We start from the raw sequence: 24,385 nt of genomic DNA on the forward strand, positions 1-24,385 counted from the left end.
GCAGCACAGTGACAAACCTCATTTCAAGATATAAAGCATTTGCTTATCAGTGCATTTCTCCTTCTGGCACTGTGAGGGACAGGCAGAGGAAAGGTGTTAGGCATAGCCATGTCTGTACTGGATACACCTCTCTGGGAGAGAGCAGGCAAAGGTGAGCTCTGCTGCTTCTATTCTGCACTGGATGACAAAAAGCCAGCCATGAGCTGAAGGCCACATTACCTGCCTTAGCTTGGTGCTGGGGCTAGTATCCTTTGCTTCTCAGCCGAGGAACTCATGTCTTTCTAAACCTGTGTGTGCAGACATACCTACTCCACATAATCCACATAAGCATGGATTCAAGCCTGCCCTGTGGACTGGACTAATCTGCTACCTTACCCCAGAAATCCTGTGTTAAGAGGCTGCCTTGGAGCTCTCTGGATGTGAAAAGTCAAAGCCTGCTCAGTACCTGAGCCTGGGCGCACTGTGATAAGCGGAAACAATGATGTGAGCATGGCAAAAATATTAGAGCAGTACTGAGAGGTCTCAACCAAGGTTGTGGTGGGCAGCAAATACCTCCACAGAAAAAGACAGCCTGTGTAGTGTTGAAATAAGTTGGGCTGGTACAGTTTAAAGAAAGGTTGACAAGGTCAAGAACAGAGATGGGCTTACCCCCCAGTGTCCTGATTTCCAGTTCAATACTTTATTCTGTAGGCAAACAACACTGGGCAATTAGATGCATTCACTTTTGGATTGGATACAACTCACGTTCTCCTTCATGCTGCTCAGTTGCTGCAAGGTAACACAAGACTGGCACGTTCTGTCAAATGTGCTGCTCTTTATCCATCCTTGCTGCTCTGTTCATGACTTGTCTTGAGAAGTTCCATTCTTTTGCTAGCAATAGAGGTGTTCGGGAATTGCAGGCTTCAGTCATGTATGTGCAGCAATTATATGTCTTCTGCAGTAATGTCTACGATACATAAATAGTGTTGCAGCACACTCGCACCCTGTCAGCTATATGGTTTAGAAATATGCAGAAACCAATTCCAGCAACCTTGAAGGCATAACTGAGTGCTGAATATTTCCACCTAGTGAATAGGTTCATTTTGGACCAAACTGCGGCTCAGTGGTTGGTGGACTGTCTTTTGCTTTTTATGCAGTATCTCACTGCTCTTGCAGTATTGTGGCATCTGTGGCCACTTGTCTTTCTGTGCAGTAGCCCACTGTCCTCAGATCTAATAGCCCAGAGCTCTGCAGATCAAGCTTTAGAGTCACACTATCAGCTGAGAGCTGTCATGAATCCTTTGCCTTTGTGGTTTGGGCACAAAGCAGGATGTGTAGTATACCCTGACACACACAGCTCAGCAGTTCTCCTCTCCAGGTATGGTGAGAACATACTGGCCTTTATGGTCTTACTGGTCTCACTAATCCTTTCGGGATTCCCAGGGTTCACAGTGCAAAAGAGAAAAAGGAGTAACGAGGTGGACTTGTGGTTTCACCTGACTGCAAATTTATTGCCGGCGTCTGAAGGCAATGCTAAAGGCTACATATGCAATACAACAGCTCATTCACTAGAGGTCAGTATTACACGTTGCAAGGTAGAATTATAATAGCACAATACCGGAACAGATTTCTTAGATTTCTGCAGAAGTGTGCGTGCTAGCAAAACGTTTGGGTTGGGGTTACAGTGTAATTTGCTAAAACCTGGGAGACATCTAGTCAAGGTAGTTAAATAGACAGCATGGCTTAGAATTACTCTCTACAAGCTCTGTCCTGTAAAATCTCTGAAGGGAGATGCTGTGTACTTTGCTTCTGTGTGCACTTTGACTGGGGGAGGTAGACACTGCTGGATAGGTAAGAAAGGGGAGATAAGGAACCCAGAAAAAAATAGGAAATTTCTTCATACCCCAACTCTCGTAGTAGGTGGTGGGGTGTAGGTGAAGGTAAGGGCGGAAAGCAAAAGAGGCACAAGGCTTTGGAATGAAGTGGCTGTAGCATGGGAATAAACCAGGTGATGTGCCTTCCAGGAAAGAGATGATGAGCAGTTAGAGTAAATCCTGCTCAAAGTGCTGCTGCTTTTGTCTGCTCTGATATCAGAGCTTTCAACAGAGGGCAGGGCGGTTGCTTTATTCTACTGCTGATCCATCAGTCATCTCTTCACAAAGGGGACGGAAGCTTCCACCTAGAGCAAGGAGTGTGAAATGAAAGATAAGGAGGCTGGGTTATGCAAAAGGAAGTGAGGTTCAGCCTTAGTAACTGTCTTTATGCAAGTAGGGATCATAGCAGTTGGCATTGTGCAGTGCCATGTAGCCACTTAGAACAGCTGCTAGCTTGGTCACTTATCTTCTGGGAGGTGGAGGTGATTATTATTTTTATTATTTTATTCCTCAGGAAAAGCTGACCATGAGAGACAAGCAAGTAAAGCCGTGGCAGGGTTCTCGCTATTTGGGTTCGCTGATGAGACACAGAAAAATGATGAATCTCTAGATCTGAGAGAATGCAAGATAGAAGTAGCCCTTCTGTGAGGCCCAGGTTCTGGCAGGAAGCAGACACTCCTCATGGGTGATAATGATAACTGTGGAAAATACAGGACGGGCCACTGGAACCAGTAGTTGCAGCTGCGTGGTCTCACCTGCAGCCCCTCTACTTTTGACAGTACCAGATAGCAAAGCACATCCCACCTTTCACTTCTTCACAGCTGTGATCTCCAAGGCCTTCCTTTAGCACTTTGCCCATGTAGCAGAGGACAGAAGGACTGCCACACTTCTCAGTAGGATAAACACTCCTTATCCTTTTCATAGCTGCTTCCTAAGTTAAAGCAGCCCTGACACTGCTCTAACCTGGCAGAAAGGATCCGGTGAGAGGAAAGACAGCTTTCACTCCTCTCTGCAGCCTTCTGTGCTACTGTGGGCTTTCTCTGTGTATACCTAGTCCAGTGTGATGGTGTCAGGAGGGTCCGGTGTCAGGTGTGTTCCTAAGCTTATAAGGAAAGCAAAGAAAACAAACCCCACTCAGCAGGACTTTTCAGTTTCACTGACATTAATGCTAAGTCACAGGCTGTTGCTGATGGCGCTGAGCTCCTCCAGCTCTGGCCTTTGGCATCTAGGGAGCCACTGTCATCTGCTGCTTTCTTGCTTTGGGGTAAGAGAACTCTGCAGGTGGGGAGGTCTGGGTTATGCTGTCCTAGCTGGGCCTGGAGCACAACACTGCTTTCTCAGTCGGCTGCCTGAGTAGCAAGTGTAACTTTGAGACACATGCAAAGGAAGCTTAATACCACAGGTATGGCTTGGTTATGGGACTGGAAGTGATGGATTCCCATTTCCTAGTCTAAGCTCTGACACGGGGTAACCACAATTATGGGTAGGCCAGCTCAGTGCTCTGCCCTGGTAAAATAGAGATAATGGCCTTCAGCTTGGGTAGCCAATTAATCCTTAGAAAGTACAGTGCATTGTAAAGGAAAAAAACATTAGTATATACAGAAAACTCATTAGTAGCTGAAAATCTAGAAGGCCTTTTATTTAGTTTACCAGGCAGAAAAACCCATGAAATGAAAGTGAAAAGGATATTAGCTTTGTTCAGTGTCCTTCCTGCTGCAGGAGTCCTTCCTGTTCCTGTCCTTCTGCATCAGGAACCTGTCTGATAATTGCTGCCATCTTTGCTTTTTTCAGCTAGAGTACTTGCTACAGGTCCGCTTAGTGTTCCTCCATAGCTTTAATGCCAGGGACATTTGAGAATGCCCTTAGGATTCTTTCATTCATCTTTCCCCAGGCTGTTTGATCTGCTTTAAAGTGCTGGCCTCATTATCAGACAAGGTAAGTCAGAGTTGGGAAGGGAGCAACGAAACCGTGCAGCAGGCTCCCTCTGCAGTGGGAGCTATTTACATCCACCCTTCTCACACCATCTTTACTTCTTTTTACAGTCCCGTCCTTCATGGAGAATGGCTGCTCTGAGTACTGCAGTAACCATGACTTCTATGACTAGAGGAGAACCAGGGCGAAATCCCACCAAGCGTATGGAAATCCCATTATAGCAAGTGCAGTGCAGCTGTCTCCACTTCTGAGTAGCTATGGGACTATGGCCTTTGACTAAAATCAGCTTTTCCCATGTCAGTCCTTTGCACAAGCCCCTTTCCTTTCATTTAGGCAGTATTCCTTTGCCAGAAGAAATTCCTTTTCTCCCCTTCCCCACACATATCCTTTTGCTCCAAGTTCTGGAGCAGGGACTTGTTTTTGCCCTGTTTGCCATTAACCTATTCTACTTTCTGCCACTTCCCTGCAGCTTCATCATAATATTCACTGCCTTACAGATCTCTCCCATTTTGTGTTCCCAGAGTATGTGCAATAGACCCAGATGAAAGTTGGACAATATTGTGAATCCTGGGTGCTCTTGTGAATGTTTTGTGTCATCCGTCTGTGTAATTTCCGTCTGCCCTGCTATCTGTCTCACTTTGGGGTCGAAGTTCAAAAGAACCTGTAACACAGTGGGAAAAAATCACATCTGTATCTCTGTACTTGGCTTGGCATCAGAATCACAAATCTTACGTGCCTCAGTTCTAGGGGCAAACTTAGCCAAAAGGTTTACTAGATCATTCACTCAGCCTGCTCTGAGGGAGTTGTGGACATTTAGGATTCCCGTCCTGACAGCTGCAAAGCAGTATCCGCTGTAGTGGTGAGGAGTGTTTGGTGAAGACAGACAAGCCGAAAGGATAGACCTGAGTTATTTGTAATTTCCCCCTGAAGGAAAGTCAGACACCCTAACAGATAAAGCAGCTACAGAGAAATTGTCATACCTAGGGCTGATACCTGATTCAGCCGCAGATACTTTGGACTAGTTCTTCAATGTCCTTTGTGCCTCAGATCTTAGCCACATAATAGGGTGGTGTTGCCTTTCTTTGCAGGTGCCGTCTGAGAAGAAATCTATTAAACGGTGGACAGTGCGGCAGGGGGCCCCACAAATGGAGTCTGTACAGAGCAAACATTACGTTTATTTTGCATGATATTTGGCCCGTCGCATGAAGGGGGCAGTCTGCTTGTAGCCAAACTCTCAGCTGTTCTGTAACCACATCTGCTGAAATAGTTTGAATGTTGGCTGGCAATGTCTGCACTTCATCAAAAAGAACATTTAAGGAAGTTCAGTTGCGGAAGTGCTAGAACGGTGCGCTTCACAAGTACAACTCTGAGGAGTAGGTCCCTCCTGGAGAGACAGCGTGCATGCGTGTGTGCTCACACGGGCATCTCAGCTCATCACAAGCTTTCCTCTAGGTGACCTTGGGCTGATCTTCTCTTGCTTGTTTGGAGAGCAGTTGATTTACAATGCAGATCTGTCCGTCCTCGCCTGCCTATCCCTGCCCCTCCTAAATTTGGCTGGGATATGAGGCTGTTTGCTTTCTGATGCCAACAGTGGCAATGGCAGAGAGCCCTGCCATGTGAGAGGCAGAGATAGAGAAGAGGGGGCCAAGGAGGAGCGACCCGTGCAACTGCTATTGCTTCTGGTAGCTGAGGGGCATATCTGCAGAAGAGAATGTCGATGCTTAGCCCAATCCTGCAGCCCCCGGAGGTGAAGGAGTATCTGTCCAAGGGTGAGCGCTTCATCAAATGGGATGATGTGAGTACCGGGGTTTTTGCTGGATTAGAGTGTATGCATGGTGGCAGGGCAGAGCTCACATTTTGGTCAGGGCTTGTGAGGCGGCTGGGAGTGTATATTCAGTGTGGGGGATGGGGCACTCTAAAAATATATGTTGTACCAGTTATGTCTGGAGAGGGAGGGGGAACTGAGAGGAGCAGGAGAGTTGAGGGTTAAAAACAAGGGAGCATATGTGTGATTTCTGTCTCTCTTTACTGTGTAGGTTAGAAGGAAATGCAGAAATGTGCCACTGGGTCTCAGTTCAGTGTGCAGTTTCTCTGATGTAGGACCCTGGGGTCCTGTCTCTGTGAGCCAGTCCTCAGGAAGGCAGCCAGTGCTCGGAGCCAGATGTCTCCTTGTGAGAGAAGCACACACTACATTCGGACATGTCTAACGGGAGGGTGGGGGGTAAGATTTACTCATCGGGAAGATTCTCCATGCTTTACGGATGGAGAGGAAATCGGACTCCAAGTTGCTTCCTCTTATGGCCCTGTTGCTGGAGTGGATCAGAGGGTGAACCATGTCCTCCCACTCCTGCCTGGCTTGTGGGTCTGTAAGCTATCAAATGCCGGGTGCCGAGCAGAGAGGGGCCTGTGCTTTACCAGTGTTGGGGGACTGTCCTGCCTCTTCTCTGTTCTGCACTGTGCAGAAAGGCTTGATTTGGGGTGGGTGCTGTAAAAAGCTGTTTCTCTATCCAGCTCAGTTCTTGTATCTTCAAAATATCTAGTTTGCATTCTCTGTTTGCCTTTCATTGTGAAGGGAAGAAAGTGTGGAACAGGAGAAGAGAAATAATTTGGGAACTCTCCCTTTCAATTTAATAGTCCCCCTCCTCACTTTCTAAGAAGGTAAAAGAGGATTTCTGCGAACACCCACTCACCCGGGCAAGGGAGATACAACTGCCTCTCTCTCATGTTGAGTTTGATCTGCGCGCGCTATTGAGAGCAGTGTGAAGGTTGGTAAAGCAGGGGGCAGCTCAGGTTACAATGGTTCAGCAAGATGTGGGGGTTTGATGTGGTATTGCAAATGAGACGCTTTAGAAGGAGCCTCCAGCAGCAGTGCGGGGGGGATTAGTATTGTGCTTACTTTTGTGGGCGTAGAGCTGGCACAGAGTTTTAAGACCCAAGGCAGTGTGTGCAGAGGAGGTAGTTCACTTGCGTGCAGCATAAACAGGACTCATTCAGCAGCACTAAGAAATAAGAAGGTAATATAATATATTGCTAAGAGAAAGGAAGGATGCTGATGAATACAGGTTGCAATATCACTGTGCAGAAATTCCACTTGTCCTATATAAACAGAAAGATGAGGCCGCAGTTCAGTGAAAAGTGCACCCTTTCCTTTCTTTCTGATGGGACCATTGCCTGCAGAATGCAAATGTGCCTTCTTTGAGTTTGAACAGGGATTTGGTTTCTGAGAATAACAATAGCCAAACTTGCCAAAGCAAAGGCTGGCCTTTTCAAAAAGTTGCTGCTGACTTTCTATGCCTCAGGCTTGGGGGACCACTTTCCCAAAAACTTGAAGCTGTTTCTTCAAGTGCTTCATCTGGAGTTACTGGAAATTTCAGGCTGCCTTGAAATCCGAGGTGAATCATGTTAAACTTGCTAGACCCACAGAGTGTTTACTTGATGTTGAAATCATGGGAATTAGGGAGCTCAAGTCCTGTGTGGATTTTTGCCTAGGGCTTACAGATTTGTAACCATTCCTGAAAAGGCTGCTTCTAGTTATTAAGTAGTTTATAAACTTGACCTCCAACAATAACGAAAACCTTCAGGAGTAGGATGTTATGGTCACATTGCTCCATCTCCTCATGCTTTCCTGCTCCACGGTTATGACAGGCTGCAGAAGAAAATGGCAAGACCTCCAGGCTGCAGGATTGCTAGTGGAGGGGGAGGATAAAAGCAGCTCTTCGGAGGTCATGGAGCCTGGGAATTTTTTGTCTCACTTACTTTTTCAAGTGACCTGGTCATGCCGTTGATAACAGTTTTAACTCTTTCCACAAGTAGTTCAGACAGAGGAATGAAGGTAGATCAGATGGGCTCTTTACGTCACTCGGTACAGTTTGGAGCTGGACTGAAGCTTTTGCTGCACCCAACAGTTTTTCTGAGTAAAGCAAAGATGCACATCTTTTTTTCGGGGTCTTAATCTAGTGCAGCATTTGTAGTATCTTCTCTGAAGGAGAGTGCAGTAAGATCCCTGATAGGCTGGGCTGTCCTGACCTGTTCCTTTAAGTTAGCTTGCAATGCTTTTCAGGAAGGACCAACTCTTTGCTGTGCCTTGTTTAGCATCCATTAGCAGCTGGGGCTGCCATCCCAAGTTAGATCCTACTATATGGCAGATAGCTTATTTCAAGAACTAGCTTGGGAACACTTCCAAAACCTCAGGTAGTGGAATGTAGTAGCTGACCTTTTAAGTGAAGCAGACACATATGAATTTGGCTCTATGCTGACTCTTAACCCTCTAAATACAAATGAAGATGTTTTCTATCCTTTGAAGATTATGCACTGGCCTGGCACAAGATGACAGACCACATCACAGGGTTTTACTAGACAACACTTGCTTTCTGTCCTAGAGTTGAACTCTACAGTGTGAGCAGAAGACTATTTGGCTGCCAGACTGTCCTCTGTAGAATTCACCATCTCCTTTGCTGCCGGGAGCCACCCTTGTTGTGAGGGCCTACCTACACCCCAGAGCTGTCTGTTTCCCTGGTCAAGGGACCTTATTGCTGCCTCAGTTTTTTAAAAAGCTGTTTGGTGGAAGATAAAGTTATCTAGAACCATGGCACAGTGTTCAGCAGTGGTACTACAGCGCCTGTTTTGCTCTTCATGGCTCATGGCCATGTGTTCAGAGAGCCAGCTGGGAGCTCTGAGGACACAGGCCTGACACTGCGCACATCAGCATTGTCCCTAGGACAGCATGAGGAAAGCAGTAGGAAGTGAAAAGAGAATATACAACATGCTATGGCAGCGATAGCTTACTGTGGTGGTCACTGCCCATGAAGAATACTGAATCTGGAAATGGAAGTTCTTGGGAATATAGCTACACTCTGGAGAGAAGTGTGAGTTCAATAGAAAACTGAAGAGCTCAAGGCCAAATGGCAGATATGGTTTCCATACACTTACAGGTTCCAGCTCAGTAGTTTGATATTTCATCTTGCAGTAAACTTGAAGCCCTCCTAGAAATGGCCAGTAGGCCTTATGAGCATATATTCTGTGGCAGCAGATGTGAAGTACACTCAGGAATCATCTTGCCTAAATGAGTTTGGGCCCAAGCTGAGGCGCCAAGCACTCCTTGTGTTTGTCCCCAAAGAGCTCACGCTAAGTCACTTCTTAGCACTGGCTTGCATGTGAGATGAGAATGGACGTTGTCCTGAAAATATCTGTGAAGTTGCCTTTAACTGGAAGTGCAGAAGCAGCCCTAGTTATTCACAAGTGAGGTACACAACCTTACAGTAGCCTGTGTTTCCTTTGCAGTGTATGGCCTTATTTCTGATCTGGAAGGACCCCTCTGTGTTGTATGGGATCCTGAATTATTTCATCCAACTTTGTGCCTATAGTGTGGGAGTTTAAATAGGAGCTGGTTGCGTATGTTCTTTTTGTAGTCCATGCTGAGCCAGCCCTTGGAGTTCAAGAATCATCTCCTCAGGTAGATTCATCATTAGATGCATTAGATGGAACCCCCCCTTGAACTCTTTCTGACTAGAACTGTTTACAGTTTCTGACTTTCATTGACTGTAAAGAGAGCCCAGATAACTGGCATGAATGTAGATGCCTAGATGGTAGATGCCACAGATGAGTGCTCTCTCTGCTTGGCATAGGCTCCTTCTAGAGCCCATAGAAGGAAGTAAGTGCCTTTGAGGGTAATTCAAATGACACAGCTGAATCACATCTAGAAGGACTTTCTTCTCTCTATTCATTGCATAGAAAGTTCCAGAATTTGCTTTGGCTAAATGTATAAAGATAGGTGAGACCCAAGCTTTGACAGAGATCTGCTTCCATAGCCTCACGCTTTTACTCTGTAGATGCACTGAAATCGTTAAATTCATTTGCACAAATCACAGATGATTCCCCTGACTGGGACTACATTTGAACTGGAAACCTTACATCCCATGATGGATTCTCCAAGTCACATAACATTCTTTCTCCTGTTTCTTGTCAGGAAACAGCAAGTGCTTCTCCTGTGATTCTTCGGGTAGATCCAAAGGGCTTTTACTTATACTGGACCTACCAGAATAAGGTAAGTGCCAAGATTTCACAGCTTGGTCTCTGAATTGTCAGTTCACGTTTGTTAAGAATTAAAACACCAGACGAGCTTGAATATTGCATTTGAGAGAGCAAACTACCACACTCATTCCACTTAGCAGGAAACCCCACAGAAAGCATCTGGGAGATTAGTGCTTATTCAATGGCAGGTTTGTCTTCAGAATTCCAGAAAAGAGCAGGAAATCAATCTACAAACATGCTAGACAGATGAGCGTGACCTTTTTGCGCTTGTAACACTGGCAGTCTTGTACTTGTGGAGTTCATTAGATGTGCTTCAAGGGACTTGACAAGGAAGAGTAACATTGATTTCTCTGTTACCCAGCATGCTAAAGGGTTGTCCCAAGTGTGTAATGGTGAAGTTGGAAAGAAGTCCAGTTGCAAGACATATGCAGTTAGATGTATGCAGCTTCAGCTAACATGTGCCTTATGTGCGAGCTGTGCTGTAATTAACTGACCTGTTGGTGCTTTAGAGATTGAGAAAAATAATGAAGGAAGTGATGTACAGACCACATCAGGTATGGAGAGTGATTTGTGCTCCTCTAAGGCCAAGGTGCTGTGTGCACACACTGTCGAGGTAAAGCACAGGATGCTGGTTCCTTTGATGCTGGAGGAAAGTGAGAGGGAATAAATTTGGGAAAGAAAATTCAGTTCCTCACTTCTGAGTAACAATAAGGGGTGGAGAGGTCTGGCTGTCTGGAGGTGGAAGGCTGGGCTTACTTCTGCTTTCCAAAGCAGAGCTGTGGTTCAGCTCTACTTCCTCCTCATGACCTACATGCTGAAGAGGCATGGTAGATGAAGAGATACAGACAGTAGTCCTGCCCAGCACCCTGGCCAAGAGACCTGCTGTTTTTTGGTGAGGTCTGCTTCCTTGGGAGTTTGTGCCCCAGTGCCAGCTGGCATAAGGCACTGCCACACACTATCTTCTGAGAGCACGGTGCTGCAAGATTGGAGACTGTCACATCCCTCTAGAAGATGCACTCTCCTTTCAGTTGTCTCTGTCACTCTTACGCTCCCTTTCAAGGGCTGCTCCTGGTGGTAGAAGTGGAGCTGTAAGGGTCCAGCCGGATAGCAGGAATGAAATGGTAGCTCTGGAGCAGGTGTACAGACATGGGACTGGGGAACTGTCATGGTCCCTCAGAAGTGAGACATTTCACTGTGTTATTGTTGTGAGGGATTTATTTACCCAGGAAAGGGGCAGGGATAAGGAAGCACTGCTGAGATTAAGAAACCCAGACTCGATGTCTCATTTTGCTGGGAAATGCCATTGGTTAGCACCTAAAATAAAATAAACTGTAAACAAATCTGAGAGCCACAGTGGAGCAACTGCCTGTTTTACCTCTTTGGGGAAGCATTTGTCTGGCACCCTTCCCACTCTCTGAAGGAATCTGCAGGCAGTGTATGAGCTAACAAAGATGATGGGCAAATGAGGGCTGCCAGAGGTAGCTGGTGAAGGTGAAGGTCATGTGCACAGTGACCAGGGACAAGAGATGGGCTTGCACACATGTAGGATAGGGTGGTGTGATCGACAGTTTCTGTTTAATTCATGTGGTTTATTAACCTTTCTGTGGCTGACTCTTCTTGAGATCTGCTTGTCATGAATAGCGAGAGAGCGAGAGAGAGGTACACAGGGAGAGAAGAGAGGAAATGAGGGAGAGAAAAGAGAAAGAGGGACACGGAGAGGGAGAGGGACAGGAGAGAAGGACATGGAGAGGGAGGGGGAGAGAGAAGAGAGAGAAGGACACGGGGAGAGAGGTAGAGAAAGAAGGGGACAGGGAGGAAGAAGAGAGGGAGGTGAGAGAACAGAGGGGGAGATGAGAGAGAGAGAAGAGAAAGAGGGGGCATAGGGAGAGGGGGGAGAGGGAGAAGAGAGAAGGGGGGACACAGGCTGGGGGGAGAGAGAGAGAGGAAAAACAGACTACTGCACCACTTTTGCACTAGGGACTCAGAAAGGAGTGAGATTAGAAGTTACATTTCCATCCCACTTGACAAGAATATGGGGATACAGCCAGAAGATACAGTATCCGCACTGGGTTTTTTATTGTGATCTTGGAAAACCTGGAAAACTATATTATCGGCTGCAACAGGTATGATTTGTTCTCCAGGTCCATGGTGAGCAGGCAGATTAGTTAGAGAGGAAGGAAGTTCAGGTTGGATATTAAAAAAACAGACAAAATAAACACTACAAGTAGCCAGTAGTGAGGACAGTGAGGCTGCGGAATGAGTTGCTTAGGGAAGGCTGTGGAATCTCCACTATGGGAATAGCTTCAGAACAGATTAGGTGAAAGTCTGCTGGGAATGACCCAAGTGGAGATGCTCCTGCCTGTCTTCCAGCTCAGTTGCTCTGTGTTGAATATGCAGAGACAAAAGAAAGGCTCAGAACATTAGTGACAGGAGATTCTGGATTGCTTTAATGTATGAGCTGTTACTGAGGTAGAGTTTCCCCATACAGACAAGCCTGTGCACATTGCACACTCCATCTCCCATTAGGACTTCCATGTCCAGCAAGCAATACCTGACTCTGGTACAGAAGTGAGAGGATGTAATAGTAGTGTAGGAAAGGCTGTGCTCATTCATGTATTAAATTTTTGTGCGTGCTTTTTCTGCCCCATATATCTCCATTAGTTGAACCAAATGGGATGGAGTAGGATGGACACGTGGTTAATATCAGCGCTGTGCCTTCCCTCTGCAGTGCTTATGGAGTATTTCATGTTCTGCCTGGGCTCTCTGAAGATTATCCATTTTCATTTCAAAGATGACGCTATTTCCTTTATTGGGTTTTATTTACTCAGCCCTGATTTAGCATCCTCATTCTGCCAATTTGTGGCCTGCCCTGAAATGAAGGTACAGGTGTGGTGTTGTCCACATTCCCTCCTTGCCAGTGTAAATGGTTGGCAGAATCATTGTTTAGGCTCTGCTGCCTCTGTTTCTGCCTGGATCTCTGGGCCAGCTCAGGCTTTGAGCGTCTCCCAAACCGAATAGTCCAAATACTGTTACTGCACTGAGGCCAGAGAAGCCCCTAGGCTAGAGAGGCCCAGATGCTGGGCAGTTAAGATTCAGGGAAACCGGAGCCTGCTGTATGACTAGGCAGGAGCTACGTTTCATTCTGCATGTCAGAGCCCTGGTAATCCGCAGTGGGCCTCCAGACTCCCCCTGAAGAGGATGGAGTTGCAGATCAATGCCGCCTCTACGCTACCCAGCCTGCCAGTTTAGCATGTTGGCAGTTAACTGGTTCCCTGCCTACGTCTTTCCTGGTGGAAGAGCTCTTGTCCAGTAAAGAGCTCTGGCTAAGACCTGCTTTGCAACTTACAGAGACTGTGTAATGGTCTTGTCTTTCCTTCTTCCAGTGCCTTTATCTTCCTTGTTCTTATTCTATTGTAGGAAATGGAAATTTTGGATATAACCAGCATCCGAGATACTCGCGTAGGGAGATTTGCCAAAATCCCCAAGGTAAGTGCATGACTTTGTTTCTGCTAATGGTTTGCACAGGAAAGGCAAGGCTGCCCAGGGCTTTGGCATAAGCTGAGGCAGGTTCACTAGGGCTCCTCTGTGCACCCTAAAGAAAGGCAGTTCCAGGCTCTGGTAAATGGGCTTGTTGGAAAGGGTATGTCAGAAAGCTGGGAAAACAACAGTTCAACTTCAAAGTGCATGCCAGAAGAGAGTCCTTTTCTGCTGTGCTCAACAGCACTGTTCTCTCTCCTGCCATGCGTCTGGCTGAATGTAAAGGCTGGGCCAAGAATAAAGCCACTGAGCTACATGGGAAGTCCTGCAGGAGGCTCGTGATGTTTCTGTGCTGAGTCACCAGAGCTTCTCCCGTGTGCAAAGATGCACCGGCTGGGTGAAGCCAACTACAAACCTGTAGTTACAGTGAGATTCAAACTCAAAGTGTTTTTTATTCCCCTTTAACGGGAAGAATATGTAGTTTCAAGAAAAAGTAGTGTTACAATTTTTCTTTTATTTTCAAGTAAGTTTAAATTGTCTGCTTAGAAGGTAGGAAACTGAAGGGAAGCACATGGTTATGGCTTTGATTTTGGTTTCAGTTATAATTTAAGCTTTCTGTAGCAAAGTTATTCATGCTAGGACTTTATCCTGTTATTTTAACTTTTTCATATATGACAAAGGCAAGGAGAAAATTGAAGTAAAACTGGAATGGGAAAAGGGAAAGAAAGAAAACAAAGGAGTAAAAAAAATGGCTCCATATAATCACATAGGTGGTTCTCAGTTGAATGTAAAAGAGGAAGATTTTGCAATATATACTGAGACCTGAGCAGCCTCTTTGCGTAAGAAGTATGGCTGTTTTCCTAATATCACTGTGAAAATGTCTAGAGCTCTCTGAGACTCCTGTTTCTCAAAAGAATGTAGTGAGATGGACTATAAAGGCATAGCAGAGTTCAAGAGCAATACAACTCTCATAGGATTTTTAAAAAATTGTATTGAGTTCCTTCTGAGAATCTGAGTTTCTTTTTAGAAATTTGCTAGAAAAAAAAATATCTGTGAGTTTTCAAAAAGCCTAAAAGATTTGTCTGCAACTTGTTTGAGGGAATAATGTTTGGGGGAAAAAAGTCCTCAAACTTTTTTTGATTTGGGGAAATAAAATGCTCAGAGCTAATAAAACCAGATGTTACACTTCCAACAGAATGCAGGTATTTGAACGCTAAGAGAAAGGCCAACTTAAAGAAGAGGCATGAGATGCCATTTTCTACAATGTTAAACTTCAGGCATACCTGCTTAGGAAATAAACTGAGGCCAAAGATCTGAGGCCAAAAATTCCTTTGGTGACAGCAGCCAGGCTGGAGAAAAAAAGACCTAGATTTTAGCAATTAATTAAGGAAGGCTTTCATTGAAGACTATCAGGAAAATTGCTCGCATAAGTGCAGTGTCAGAGTTGCCCCTAGACAGAGGAAATTTCTACTCAAATGGCATCTTTCTGTAATTAGCTCTACTCACAAGCAGGGAATTGCTCTGGAAACAAAGCCAACTCCTGTAATTCACGGTACAGTTTTGGGATGACCACATTCCTTATCAAAAGGCAAACTGGCACCTTACTGTGTGAGAACAGCATTTTGAAACAGGAATTTTTAATAGAAACACCAAAAAGTTTTTGGAAAGGAATATGAATAGTACCAGGGTAGCAAAAAGCAAAAGAGGAGGGGAAACTGCAGCTGTGTTCACGGCCAAATCTTTTCAATAAAATTAGAAAGTGGCCTCTGTGAGTCCCATCATAATCAAAGGTTTTTACAGAAGCAAATAGGAGCGGGGATCTTTGCATGGAAAAATTACTGCTTGAGAAAAGGAAAAAAAGGTAGAGAAGTGGTCTCTTAAGAGCGAATCAGTAGAGTCCCAGAAAGATCTGTGCTTAGGCCAGTGACATACAATATATTCATACATGATCTGCAAAAGTGGTGAGTAGTGGCATGACAAAGTTTGCCAATGGTACTGAGATATTTGGGGTAATAAAATGAGGGCTGATTTGCAGACAATCTGTATTGCTGACTGACTGGATGATCACATATGAGATAAAATTCAGTACAGATAAACATCAAGCAACGCGCACAAAAAATAATCCTGACCTTCTGTAACAGCAGAAGCTCTTTGAGCTGACCATTACTACTCGAAAACAAGATCATGACTTATGATAAATCTGTGAAAACGTCAAGTTGGTGTTCAGTAGTATTTGCTCAAAAATGTAAATTATGTTAGGAATTATGAGGAAGGAGTTAGGAAATATGATTATGCTGCTGTATAAATCCTTAATGCATCCATATTTCTAAGCATTTCTGGTATCCCTAGCTCAAATGAGATAAAGAGGAATTGGAAAGGGTAGAGAAGGACATCAATAAAAGTATGAAATGGCTTCTGAATGAAGAGCATCTGAATAGACAGGGATTGAAGTCTGTCAAAAAAAGATGAGGAGGGTGTGGGGGAATATGGAGTGTTATAAAATCTGGAGTTGAATGGAGGAGGTGAACACAAAGCATTTGCTCAGTGTTTCTTCCAATGTGAGAACTACGCATCAAGTGGAATTTTCCAGAGGCAGATTTAGCACAAGCAAAAGGAGGTGCTGTTTTACATGTTATGTCATTGCACTGTGGGATGCAGCAGCACAAGCGGTGAAAACATACATGAGTTTAAAAAATAATAGGTCTGGAAGGAAATGCTACTTGAGGGTTATTAAATACCAGATATGCCTCTGGTTTAGGAAGTTGCTGAACTGTAAATTGCCGGAAGCTGCAAAAGTGTGTCAGGGAAGTATCCTTACATTTGCCCTGTTGATTTACTCTCCCCCAGACATCTAGATGAATCTTTGGCTGCCCTGGTATAGCTGTCGCATTCTAGCCATTGTAATAGGGCAGAGGCAGTCCTAGGAAGTGCAACAGTTCGGTTTTTACAATCAAAGAAACAAAGGTCAAAGCATTAGGTGATTTATTAAGTGTTTTCAACGTGTAATGCATGTCATGACAACCTCTGCTGTGAAAATCCCAAGTGCTTTGAATTGTGCATGTCACTTAGGCTCATTTAACGTAACAGTCTGCTTTTTATTTCAGGAGATTTTCTGGCATTTCTATGACAACATGCAGTAACATGCACTAGGCTGGCTACTTCTCCATCTTTATCTTATAGGATGATGGAGGGTCTTGGGTGGGCATTAAAATGTGTGTTGAAACAAAATAGTGGGAGAAATGTGCCATCCAGTCCTGGAAGCTTCCTGTTTACATATGGCTGTATTATCCTGAATGCTTCTGCAGAGCTTGTTTAAAGACATCAGTTGTGTATTCAGTTGGCCTTCCTGAGAACAGAATTTGGGAGCAAAGAATGCAGAAAGCAGAGAGAAGTTCTTAACATTAATCACCACACTGTCCAGATATGGCAGCCAGGCCTGCTGCATAATTGCAGGAAGGTATAAATGTGAAAAGCTGGTGCGACAAAGCAAACACAGAAGGATCTATTAAAGATGAAGGGAAGAAGAGCAAAAAAGAGTGCTGGTCTCCTGTATTAGAAAATGACTTGGAATGGTTGTGGGATGTAACTGCTGAAATTTAATAGTTACTTGTTTCATTGACCAGAAGTAGAGAGAAAGGGCTCATGAATGATATTTAAGACAAGGAGAGCAAGATCACAGCTGTCAGAAGAGCTTGCGTTAGTATCGATAACAGATCAGACATCCTTTTCCCCTCCTCTCCCTTGTAAGTGACAGCAGTCATAGTAAATCCACAACCTTCATGTGGCAAGACTGGTGGTTCCTTTTTCATACTGGATTGTGACTGAAGGAGTTTACAAGGAAGGCGAGTGCTTTACTGAGGAAATCTGTGCTATTGCTTTGCTCTTCGAGGCTCTGTGCCCTTTCTGGCTGTGATTTGGGCTCTGTGACAGCCAAACATGCACTGAGCTTTTCACAGTAATGGAGATGAAGTGAGTCTCTCTGCTAATGGGTGTTTGTAATGTGGATGTTGGGAGTTACCTGCTTTCTCGAAGTACATTAGCACTCTCCCACTGCTAATGGTAAGGAAGAGGACTAGGATTTTTGTTTGTAACCTCTTTGGGCACAGCGAAAAGAGTGATGCTGAAGTCCCCATGCAGAAAACCACTTCTGAAAGGAGCTGCTGTGGTATGCACTCCCTCACCAGTACAGGCCACTGCATTGTCCTTGCAAGCTGGGAGACAGGGACTGGTGGCACCTCCTTCCTGACTGTGTGTAGTGCTTGGAGAGTAGATGTGGTCAGCCAGTAGTACCCATTGGATAAAAGCCTGGCAAGGAAGAAGAGAGTAAGAGACTAAGTAGCTAAAAGCTGGCAGCAATAGGAGCCACCTCCAAGTGAGAAGGGCCACTTTGCTACTTGTCCCAGAGGGAAATGGTTCCTGGAACTGAACTCGCCTGAAGATGCGAGAGAGCCTTGTTCTCTTCCAGCAAAGAGTCTCCGCTTTGTTCCTGCCCTCCCTCCTGAGCCCCCATCTGCTGGTATATTAGCCCATACTCATGAACGCAGATTGCTGGAGTCCTCCCATGACCTCTTCTGTGCATGTGCAGGTTTCCCCTTCTCACCCACTTGTTTTATTTTCTTTGAGAGCTACTCAGAATGTTCTGCAGCTTTTTTTTCTTGATGGGAATTTTTTTGAGAGACAGGGCAGAATGAACTTTGGCTCATGTTCAAGAGTAATAAAGATAAGAATTAGCAGGGACTTTGAACATAAATGAGACAAGATAAAAAGCCATTAAATGTAGTTCAGCAGCATGCCAAAGCAGATCAAGATGTTATTTACAATGCAACTCTGTGTTTTCATTTGAATAACAAGGAACAATAACGGCTGCTCCACTTTGTCTCCTTATAATGCAGTAAGACCCCAGAACATTGGCACAGGATGTAAGAATTAGTTATGGACCAAAATATGTCATCTTGTAGGTCAGACTGCTGGGCTATTGTATTCCTCTTAGGTTTTATTTAGACATTTCGGCAGGCATTGGCTTCAAAACAAGTATAATTTTTCATAAAAATAGAAGTTATATTTTCTGGCTAGCCCTCATTATTATGAAATAGTTTCATCCTCCATGCACATTTTGTCATTATTGAACCCAGAGATGCAGACTCTGGACTGAACGTGTACAGGGGAGAAATTCGTACCTAGGTATTTCACACATGGTATTTTGAGTAGGTAACGTATGAACGTGTAGTGCTTGAGAACTATTGATGCAGTGAGCTTTCACATTAAAGTCAAAGGTGAGCAGAGGGCTGAGCTATGGATTATAATCTAATTGTGGACTCCCAGTCGTTCTGCTGCATCGCAAAGGGAAAGCGGCAGCTCTGGAGGTCGAGCGTCATCTCAGTGTTACACGGTAGATTCAGCAATAGGTGTGAGCACAGTTCCCAGGGCGGGACTAAGCAGCTTCAGATATTCAGGTCTCAAAATGAGAGAGTGATCACAAGAAGCTGTAGGGAGACACGCTGACATGTGTGGATGCAAGAGAAAAGCAAGCAGATGCCTGTGGCTTGCAAACTGATTTGTAAAATAGTGGAGCAGAGGCCAAGCAAGGAAACAGTCACATCTGATGAAATGGCTTTTTGCCATGCTGGGCCATTTTGCTGCCTACTCCATCTCCTGCAGCGTGAGCTCTTAGACTGTGAGGACAGAAGTTACTGAGGATGTACAGTCTGGATCTCTCCCTTGCAGTCTGTTCCTGCTTGATTCCAGAATGCTGAAGGTTATTTTGTGCCATTGTGAACCTGTGTGCCACTGCATTTTCCGGTTCCTTTAGATAAGAAGGCAGTAGGAGCTGAGAGCATTTCATTTCATTTTCTTCTTCCTCATCTCTGAGCTGTTTAGAGCAGACACAGGCTGGCCCTCACAGTGCAAACGTGAGAGCAGGAGAGCCTTCCCCGCCTTGGGCATTAGTGAGCTCTCAGCAATGGGTCTCGTTGCTGAATCCCCTGGTGGGACAGTTCTACTAGTAAGAACATGAGCATTACCTGCAGGGCCAAAGACATTTGAATAATCTTGGTGCTCCCTTTCCCTTCTAGTAACCAAACAAAACCTTTCTTTTCCAAAAGTCTTTCAGCCCACAGAAACATCCCCCCGCCCCCCCCCCCCCCCCCGACAGAAAACAGCAACCAGAGAGGCTTGGACATATTTGCTCTTTGCTAGTGTCTTCTCTCACTCCCGTTCTTACAGCTTTGATAATAAACCTACTCTTGTGCTTAGTTTTTTCACAGGTTCGGTACCACTGTTCTGCTGTGCTGTTGCATGTCATGATCAAGAATGTAGGGTTGAAAGAGACTGCTCAGGTTGTCAAGTCCAGTCCTCTAGTATCACAAGCCCTGCATCATGTAATTATTTTCATGAAGATATAAAAGCACTATAGGGTAGTGAACGCATGCAACTGCAGCAGAACCTGGCTATCACTTGATTGCATCCTCTTTCAAGTGGAGAAAAGACTGGTCTCTCTGTCTCTTGCATTAGGACTCATCCTTTGTTTATATTTGCATGCGAATTTGCTTTTCTCTGGATTATGAATCTGGTTTATACAGATGAGGGTTTTAGGGAAATCAGGAGGGTGGGAAATGAAATAAAAGCTGAATCTGTAGTTCAGCTACTCCACTGGTGGGTTGTTTTGAGGTTGTGCTTTTTTGAGTGGATTTGCTAAGCATGTTTCCCTTGCTCTGATTTGCATGGGTAATAAGATTGTCCTGCTTTTCATGCAGCAATTCCTATTTTTCCTTTATGGCCTGCTGCAATGTGGCACTATGTCGTTATGTAGTGAAGCTGCAGCACAAAGGGTTGAAGGAGTACGGGTTCCAAAGGGGCCAAACTTGGCATCACGTTCTGTGCCCTTGGACAAGCGACATGTCCCTAGTCCTCTGTCACCATCCTCAGTAAGTGTTAGGCGAGCATCACAGCATTTATCCTGTGGGGGAGATAATCCCCATGTAAAATAGGCAGCACAAAGTAGTTGACTGACTTGCTTAAGGCCGGGCAGGAAATCAGTTCCTGGGAAAATATGACCCAATTTAGATCCCTGACAATATCGTCCTTTCTTCTCCTTTACTCTCTCTATGAAGTTTGCTTCTCATAAAATTAGGCTAAGAACTTTACAGCGGTGTTATGAGGCATTGTAAGTTAATGCTTTTAAAGTACCTGAAGTATAAAAAGCTGCACAGTTAGCTAAGGCTAACTGTGCACTTCTTGTTTTAAGAAGGTGATCAGATATCAAGGCCTTGCGAAACACTGCATGTGTCAAGTTTGTCTGGCAGAGCACAGCTAGAAAGGCAGAAGCTCCGATACAGCTTTCAGCCTGCTAGGGACATACCATGAACACAGATGTCTGCTGGAGGGCCAAGCGACACCGGATTACAGAGAAGGAAGAGATGGGAGGAGTTAGCTTGTAACAAATACAGGAAATGAGTTCAGCATAAACCACAAGTTCTCTATTGTCTTAGCTTCATATGATTTACAATGCTAGAGGTAAGGAAGCTGAACAAATGCCAGCAGATTTGCGAGATGAAGTTAAGCTTGAAACTAAAATCCTAATGCATTGCCACTTATAATGAGAAGTTAATCTCCATGAAGAGGTTGCTATAAGTGTGGGAAGGAGGTGTGGATACGTGGGTGCTGTTCGCTTCTGCAAAGGCAAACTGCTCACAATGCAAAAATGTGCCATTCTAAAAATTCCCTATTAGAAAATAGGCAAATCTTCTGGGTGTTTTTTCCTTCTATCTGACTGACTTCTCCCTTCTTTCCTTCCAATTACCGATTACTCTTGGATTATACAGCTTTCAGAGTTGCCCCTGAGAGGAGTTGCTTTTATGAAGCAGGATACAGTAGTCAGATGATCTTGAGTTATAATCCAGACCATTCTGTTTTTCCTAAAGATGCCTGTTTGCCACATATGTGTCAAAATTGCAAGTGTTCTGGAAATTTGGAAAAGTACAATGAAAAAAGCCTGCATAATGCCTTATAAAATATATATGCAGTTCTTTGTGTGACACTGTACAAGCCCATGAGAATGCCTGAAGCCAAGGTGTTTTGAAATTTCAGCTATTACAGTCCAAATGTGAAGAGCAGAAAAGGAATTGCTTGGATTTGAGTCACTGTGGGATGAAAACAAACAGTTGCGCATGGGTTTTTTTTAATCAGTTTTAGGGCAAGTTAAAGGTCCATGAAAGTCTAAGATGTGGGAGTTCACTTTCCTCAACTTGCAAAAACTCAGACATCATGCAATTAATAGCAGCTTAAGAAGTCACTAAACACAAGCTGAACAGTGGGCACTAATTTTGTATGTGCTTTAAGTTTATGACAAACAAAGGGGTAAAGTCGTTTAGCTAAAACCTTTTGTTGAGGTTAATGTGTGGTATTATTAATGTGTTAGGGTATCACTAATGTTTTAACTTGTTGAATTACAGTAACTCAGTCGTGCATCTAACTGACTACATTTGTGCAGCTGAGAGCTCACATTCAGTTAAACTTGAGTCTGATGTGCTGTGCTGACAACGCCTGAGTCTGAATTTTGCCCTTAGTTTCTGAAGGAGCAAGCACTTTGATGGCCTCCCTGTTTGCTTTGATATGGATTTCTCCTGCGCTTTAGATAACTAATTGTCCTGCTTTATTCTAGGACATGGGAATTTTATCCTTTCATTAGAAACAGTGACTGTTAGTATAACTCCAGCATACCTTGGCTTAGTGATATCTTACATAGGAACACAGAGAATGCTAAATAATTTAAAGGGATTCTATAAATACTTTCATACAGCGATGAAACTCAAGTATGACTAATCGGATAAGCCCTATACTTAACAAAACAAATCTCTGGTGAACCATCACTGTAGGATACTGCAATTGCTATGGAAAAAAAACAACTCTATGAATTGAAAACTAGCAGCACTTGAAGGGAGAGAGAGCCCACCTCTCCAATAACCAGGTCTACACCTGGTAGACCTCCCAGGATCCCAAACAACATCTTCCTTGTGGTGCAGGGAGGTTGTAGCATAAAGTATAGTGCTAATCTAAAAGACCTTATCAGTGTTTTGACAAATAGCTGTCTGTAATAACCTGGTATGCACATCTAGTTTGAGTAGACCAGATACTCATCAGCCTGTCTGCAAGTTCAGGCTGAAGTCTCGCATGGAATTTTAAGAGCAGTCTCCAGTATGTACTTCATCAGGCCAAAATAGTGCATTTGTGCAGTGGTATTAATCACAATATTCTGTTCCTTGTAAGATCCAGGTAATGCAGACTCCAGAATAAAAACGATGAATAATGAAAGACAAGGAAGATAACATTAACAATTTTGCAAGCCTCAGAGAGGCTCGGTGTGAATTTGGGTCAAGGTTTGGATTAGGTCCTGTTTTTTCAGGTTAGCAGTTAGCGTCATTCTCCCTTCATCTCCATTTGTTTTTTCTTTTGCAGTGCCAGAAGCTCCGAGAGGTTTTTAACTTGGATTACCCACACAGCACCTTCCTGCTTAAGACTCTGACTGTTGTGTCTGGCCCTGACATGGTGGATCTCACTTTCCATAACTTTGTGTCCTACAAGGAGAATGTTGGCAAGGTATCTAGACCCGAGGGGAAGGAGGCACTGGGAAACACTATGGGTTGGAGCATTCAAGGGAGAGCAGGAAAGGAGAGAGGAAAACAGGGAACCTGAACCCTGTCAGTGTTACTGACAAGGTTATAAACACAGGATTGTGTTCCAGTAAGGCATGGTACCTCTGTAGTTCTAGAAACTTCTATACATGCAGGACCAGTGGAAGAAGTTTAGTGTGTCATTTTTGTCCTTCCTGTGCTTTCTATGGATAAACAGCCAGCAGGGAGGAGTAGGTGGAAAAGTTCCAGCTGCTAGTGTATATAGGCGGTAGGAAGGTGATATAGCCAGGCCCAGGGAGTAGGAGCAGTCACTGAGATTCGTAGCCCGGCACTGTTGCCAGGCCAGGTCCATGCCATTTCGGTGTTTGATGCTGTGTATTGATTGGTGCAGTTCCCTAATGCCCAACTGCCTCTACCTTGTGTGTTTGTTTGTTCCCAGAGCTGGGCTGAGGATATTATGGCCATTGTTCGGAATCCCCTCACATACAATGCTTCTCGATACACCTTCTTAGAGAAAATGTAAGTGGTTTCTGACAAATGTTCTGTTAAAACATTCATGTACTACCCTCTCTGCACCAGAAATAAAAGGCTTTTCAGCATCCAAGTCCTTTGGCAGCCTCCAAAACAAGTCCTGTGTCAACTCAGGAGCTCCAAGGCAGAGGTAGAGGGTTGGTAGCTGGGCCATGTGTCACATGGCAGCTGACTGGCACCAAAGTACTTGAGCCTTTTGAAAATCCACTTGGTATGAGACAGATTCACAGCCTCAGATATGTCCCCTCCACAGTCACTACACTAACCTCCAAAAAGTGCTGCCTCTTTTTCTTGTCTCTGTAATACTGTTTGGTTGGCAACCTGTGATCACTGAGGAACACTAAATAGTGGGTACCATTATTTCATATCTATATCAAATGTTTCAGAGGAATCTCTTACTTTGATATCTAAGCTCTTACCATTTGCTTGTCTCTCCCAGGAAATGGGAACAGGTTTTGTCTGAGGGCAAAGCTCACGATCTGTAGTGTGCTAGGACTCTGATTATCAGTTAACTCTTGGGTTCTTTTCCCAATTGTATTTTCTTTCTTTCTCCTTACTGGTGCAACTGGAAAGGTTATACAAGTGAATTTTCATCCTTCCTCTTGGCTCTTTTCACAGCCTGGTAAAGTTGAAGATGCAGCTTAATGCAGAAGGGAAAATTCCTGTCAGGAAGTAAGTACGGATATTTGTATTTATTGCCTGTTCAGTCAGACTAAAGACAGTGTATCTGGTGATAGGATTGTAGCCTGGTGGCTTCAGCTGCCTGCTTCTGCTGCACCAGAGAGGCAAAGCCTCTGGATTCAGGTCATGAGAGAACTCCTGCTGCATCTGTGGACCCCCGAAAAGGGAGGGGCTTGGGACATAATTTGGAAGACCTTTTGAGACTCATCTTCATCTGCAGCAAGAAGTTGTTTTGAACAACCACAGATTTCA

The 24,385-nt window shown here is 44.5% G+C and overlaps 1 protein-coding gene across 1 annotated transcript in view; it reads left to right on the forward strand.

Moving 5' to 3' along the window:
- The first annotated feature begins 3,691 nt into the window (after positions 1-3,691).
- The window catches only part of PLCB2 (phospholipase C beta 2), a 51,234-nt gene continuing 30,540 nt past the window's right edge, over positions 3,692-24,385 (forward strand). Inside the window, exons 1-7 of the mRNA XM_026110711.2 lie at positions 3,692-3,788; positions 4,874-5,580; positions 9,751-9,828; positions 13,233-13,301; positions 22,746-22,886; positions 23,361-23,440; positions 24,071-24,124. Of these exons, the coding sequence (XP_025966496.2) occupies positions 5,497-5,580; positions 9,751-9,828; positions 13,233-13,301; positions 22,746-22,886; positions 23,361-23,440; positions 24,071-24,124 (506 nt within the window). The 5' untranslated portion in view covers positions 3,692-3,788; positions 4,874-5,496. The remainder of the gene's footprint in view (positions 3,789-4,873; positions 5,581-9,750; positions 9,829-13,232; positions 13,302-22,745; positions 22,887-23,360; positions 23,441-24,070; positions 24,125-24,385) is intronic.

Source organism: Dromaius novaehollandiae, chromosome 5 (genome assembly GCF_036370855.1).
Source record: "Dromaius novaehollandiae isolate bDroNov1 chromosome 5, bDroNov1.hap1, whole genome shotgun sequence".
NCBI lineage: Eukaryota > Metazoa > Chordata > Aves > Casuariiformes > Dromaiidae > Dromaius > Dromaius novaehollandiae.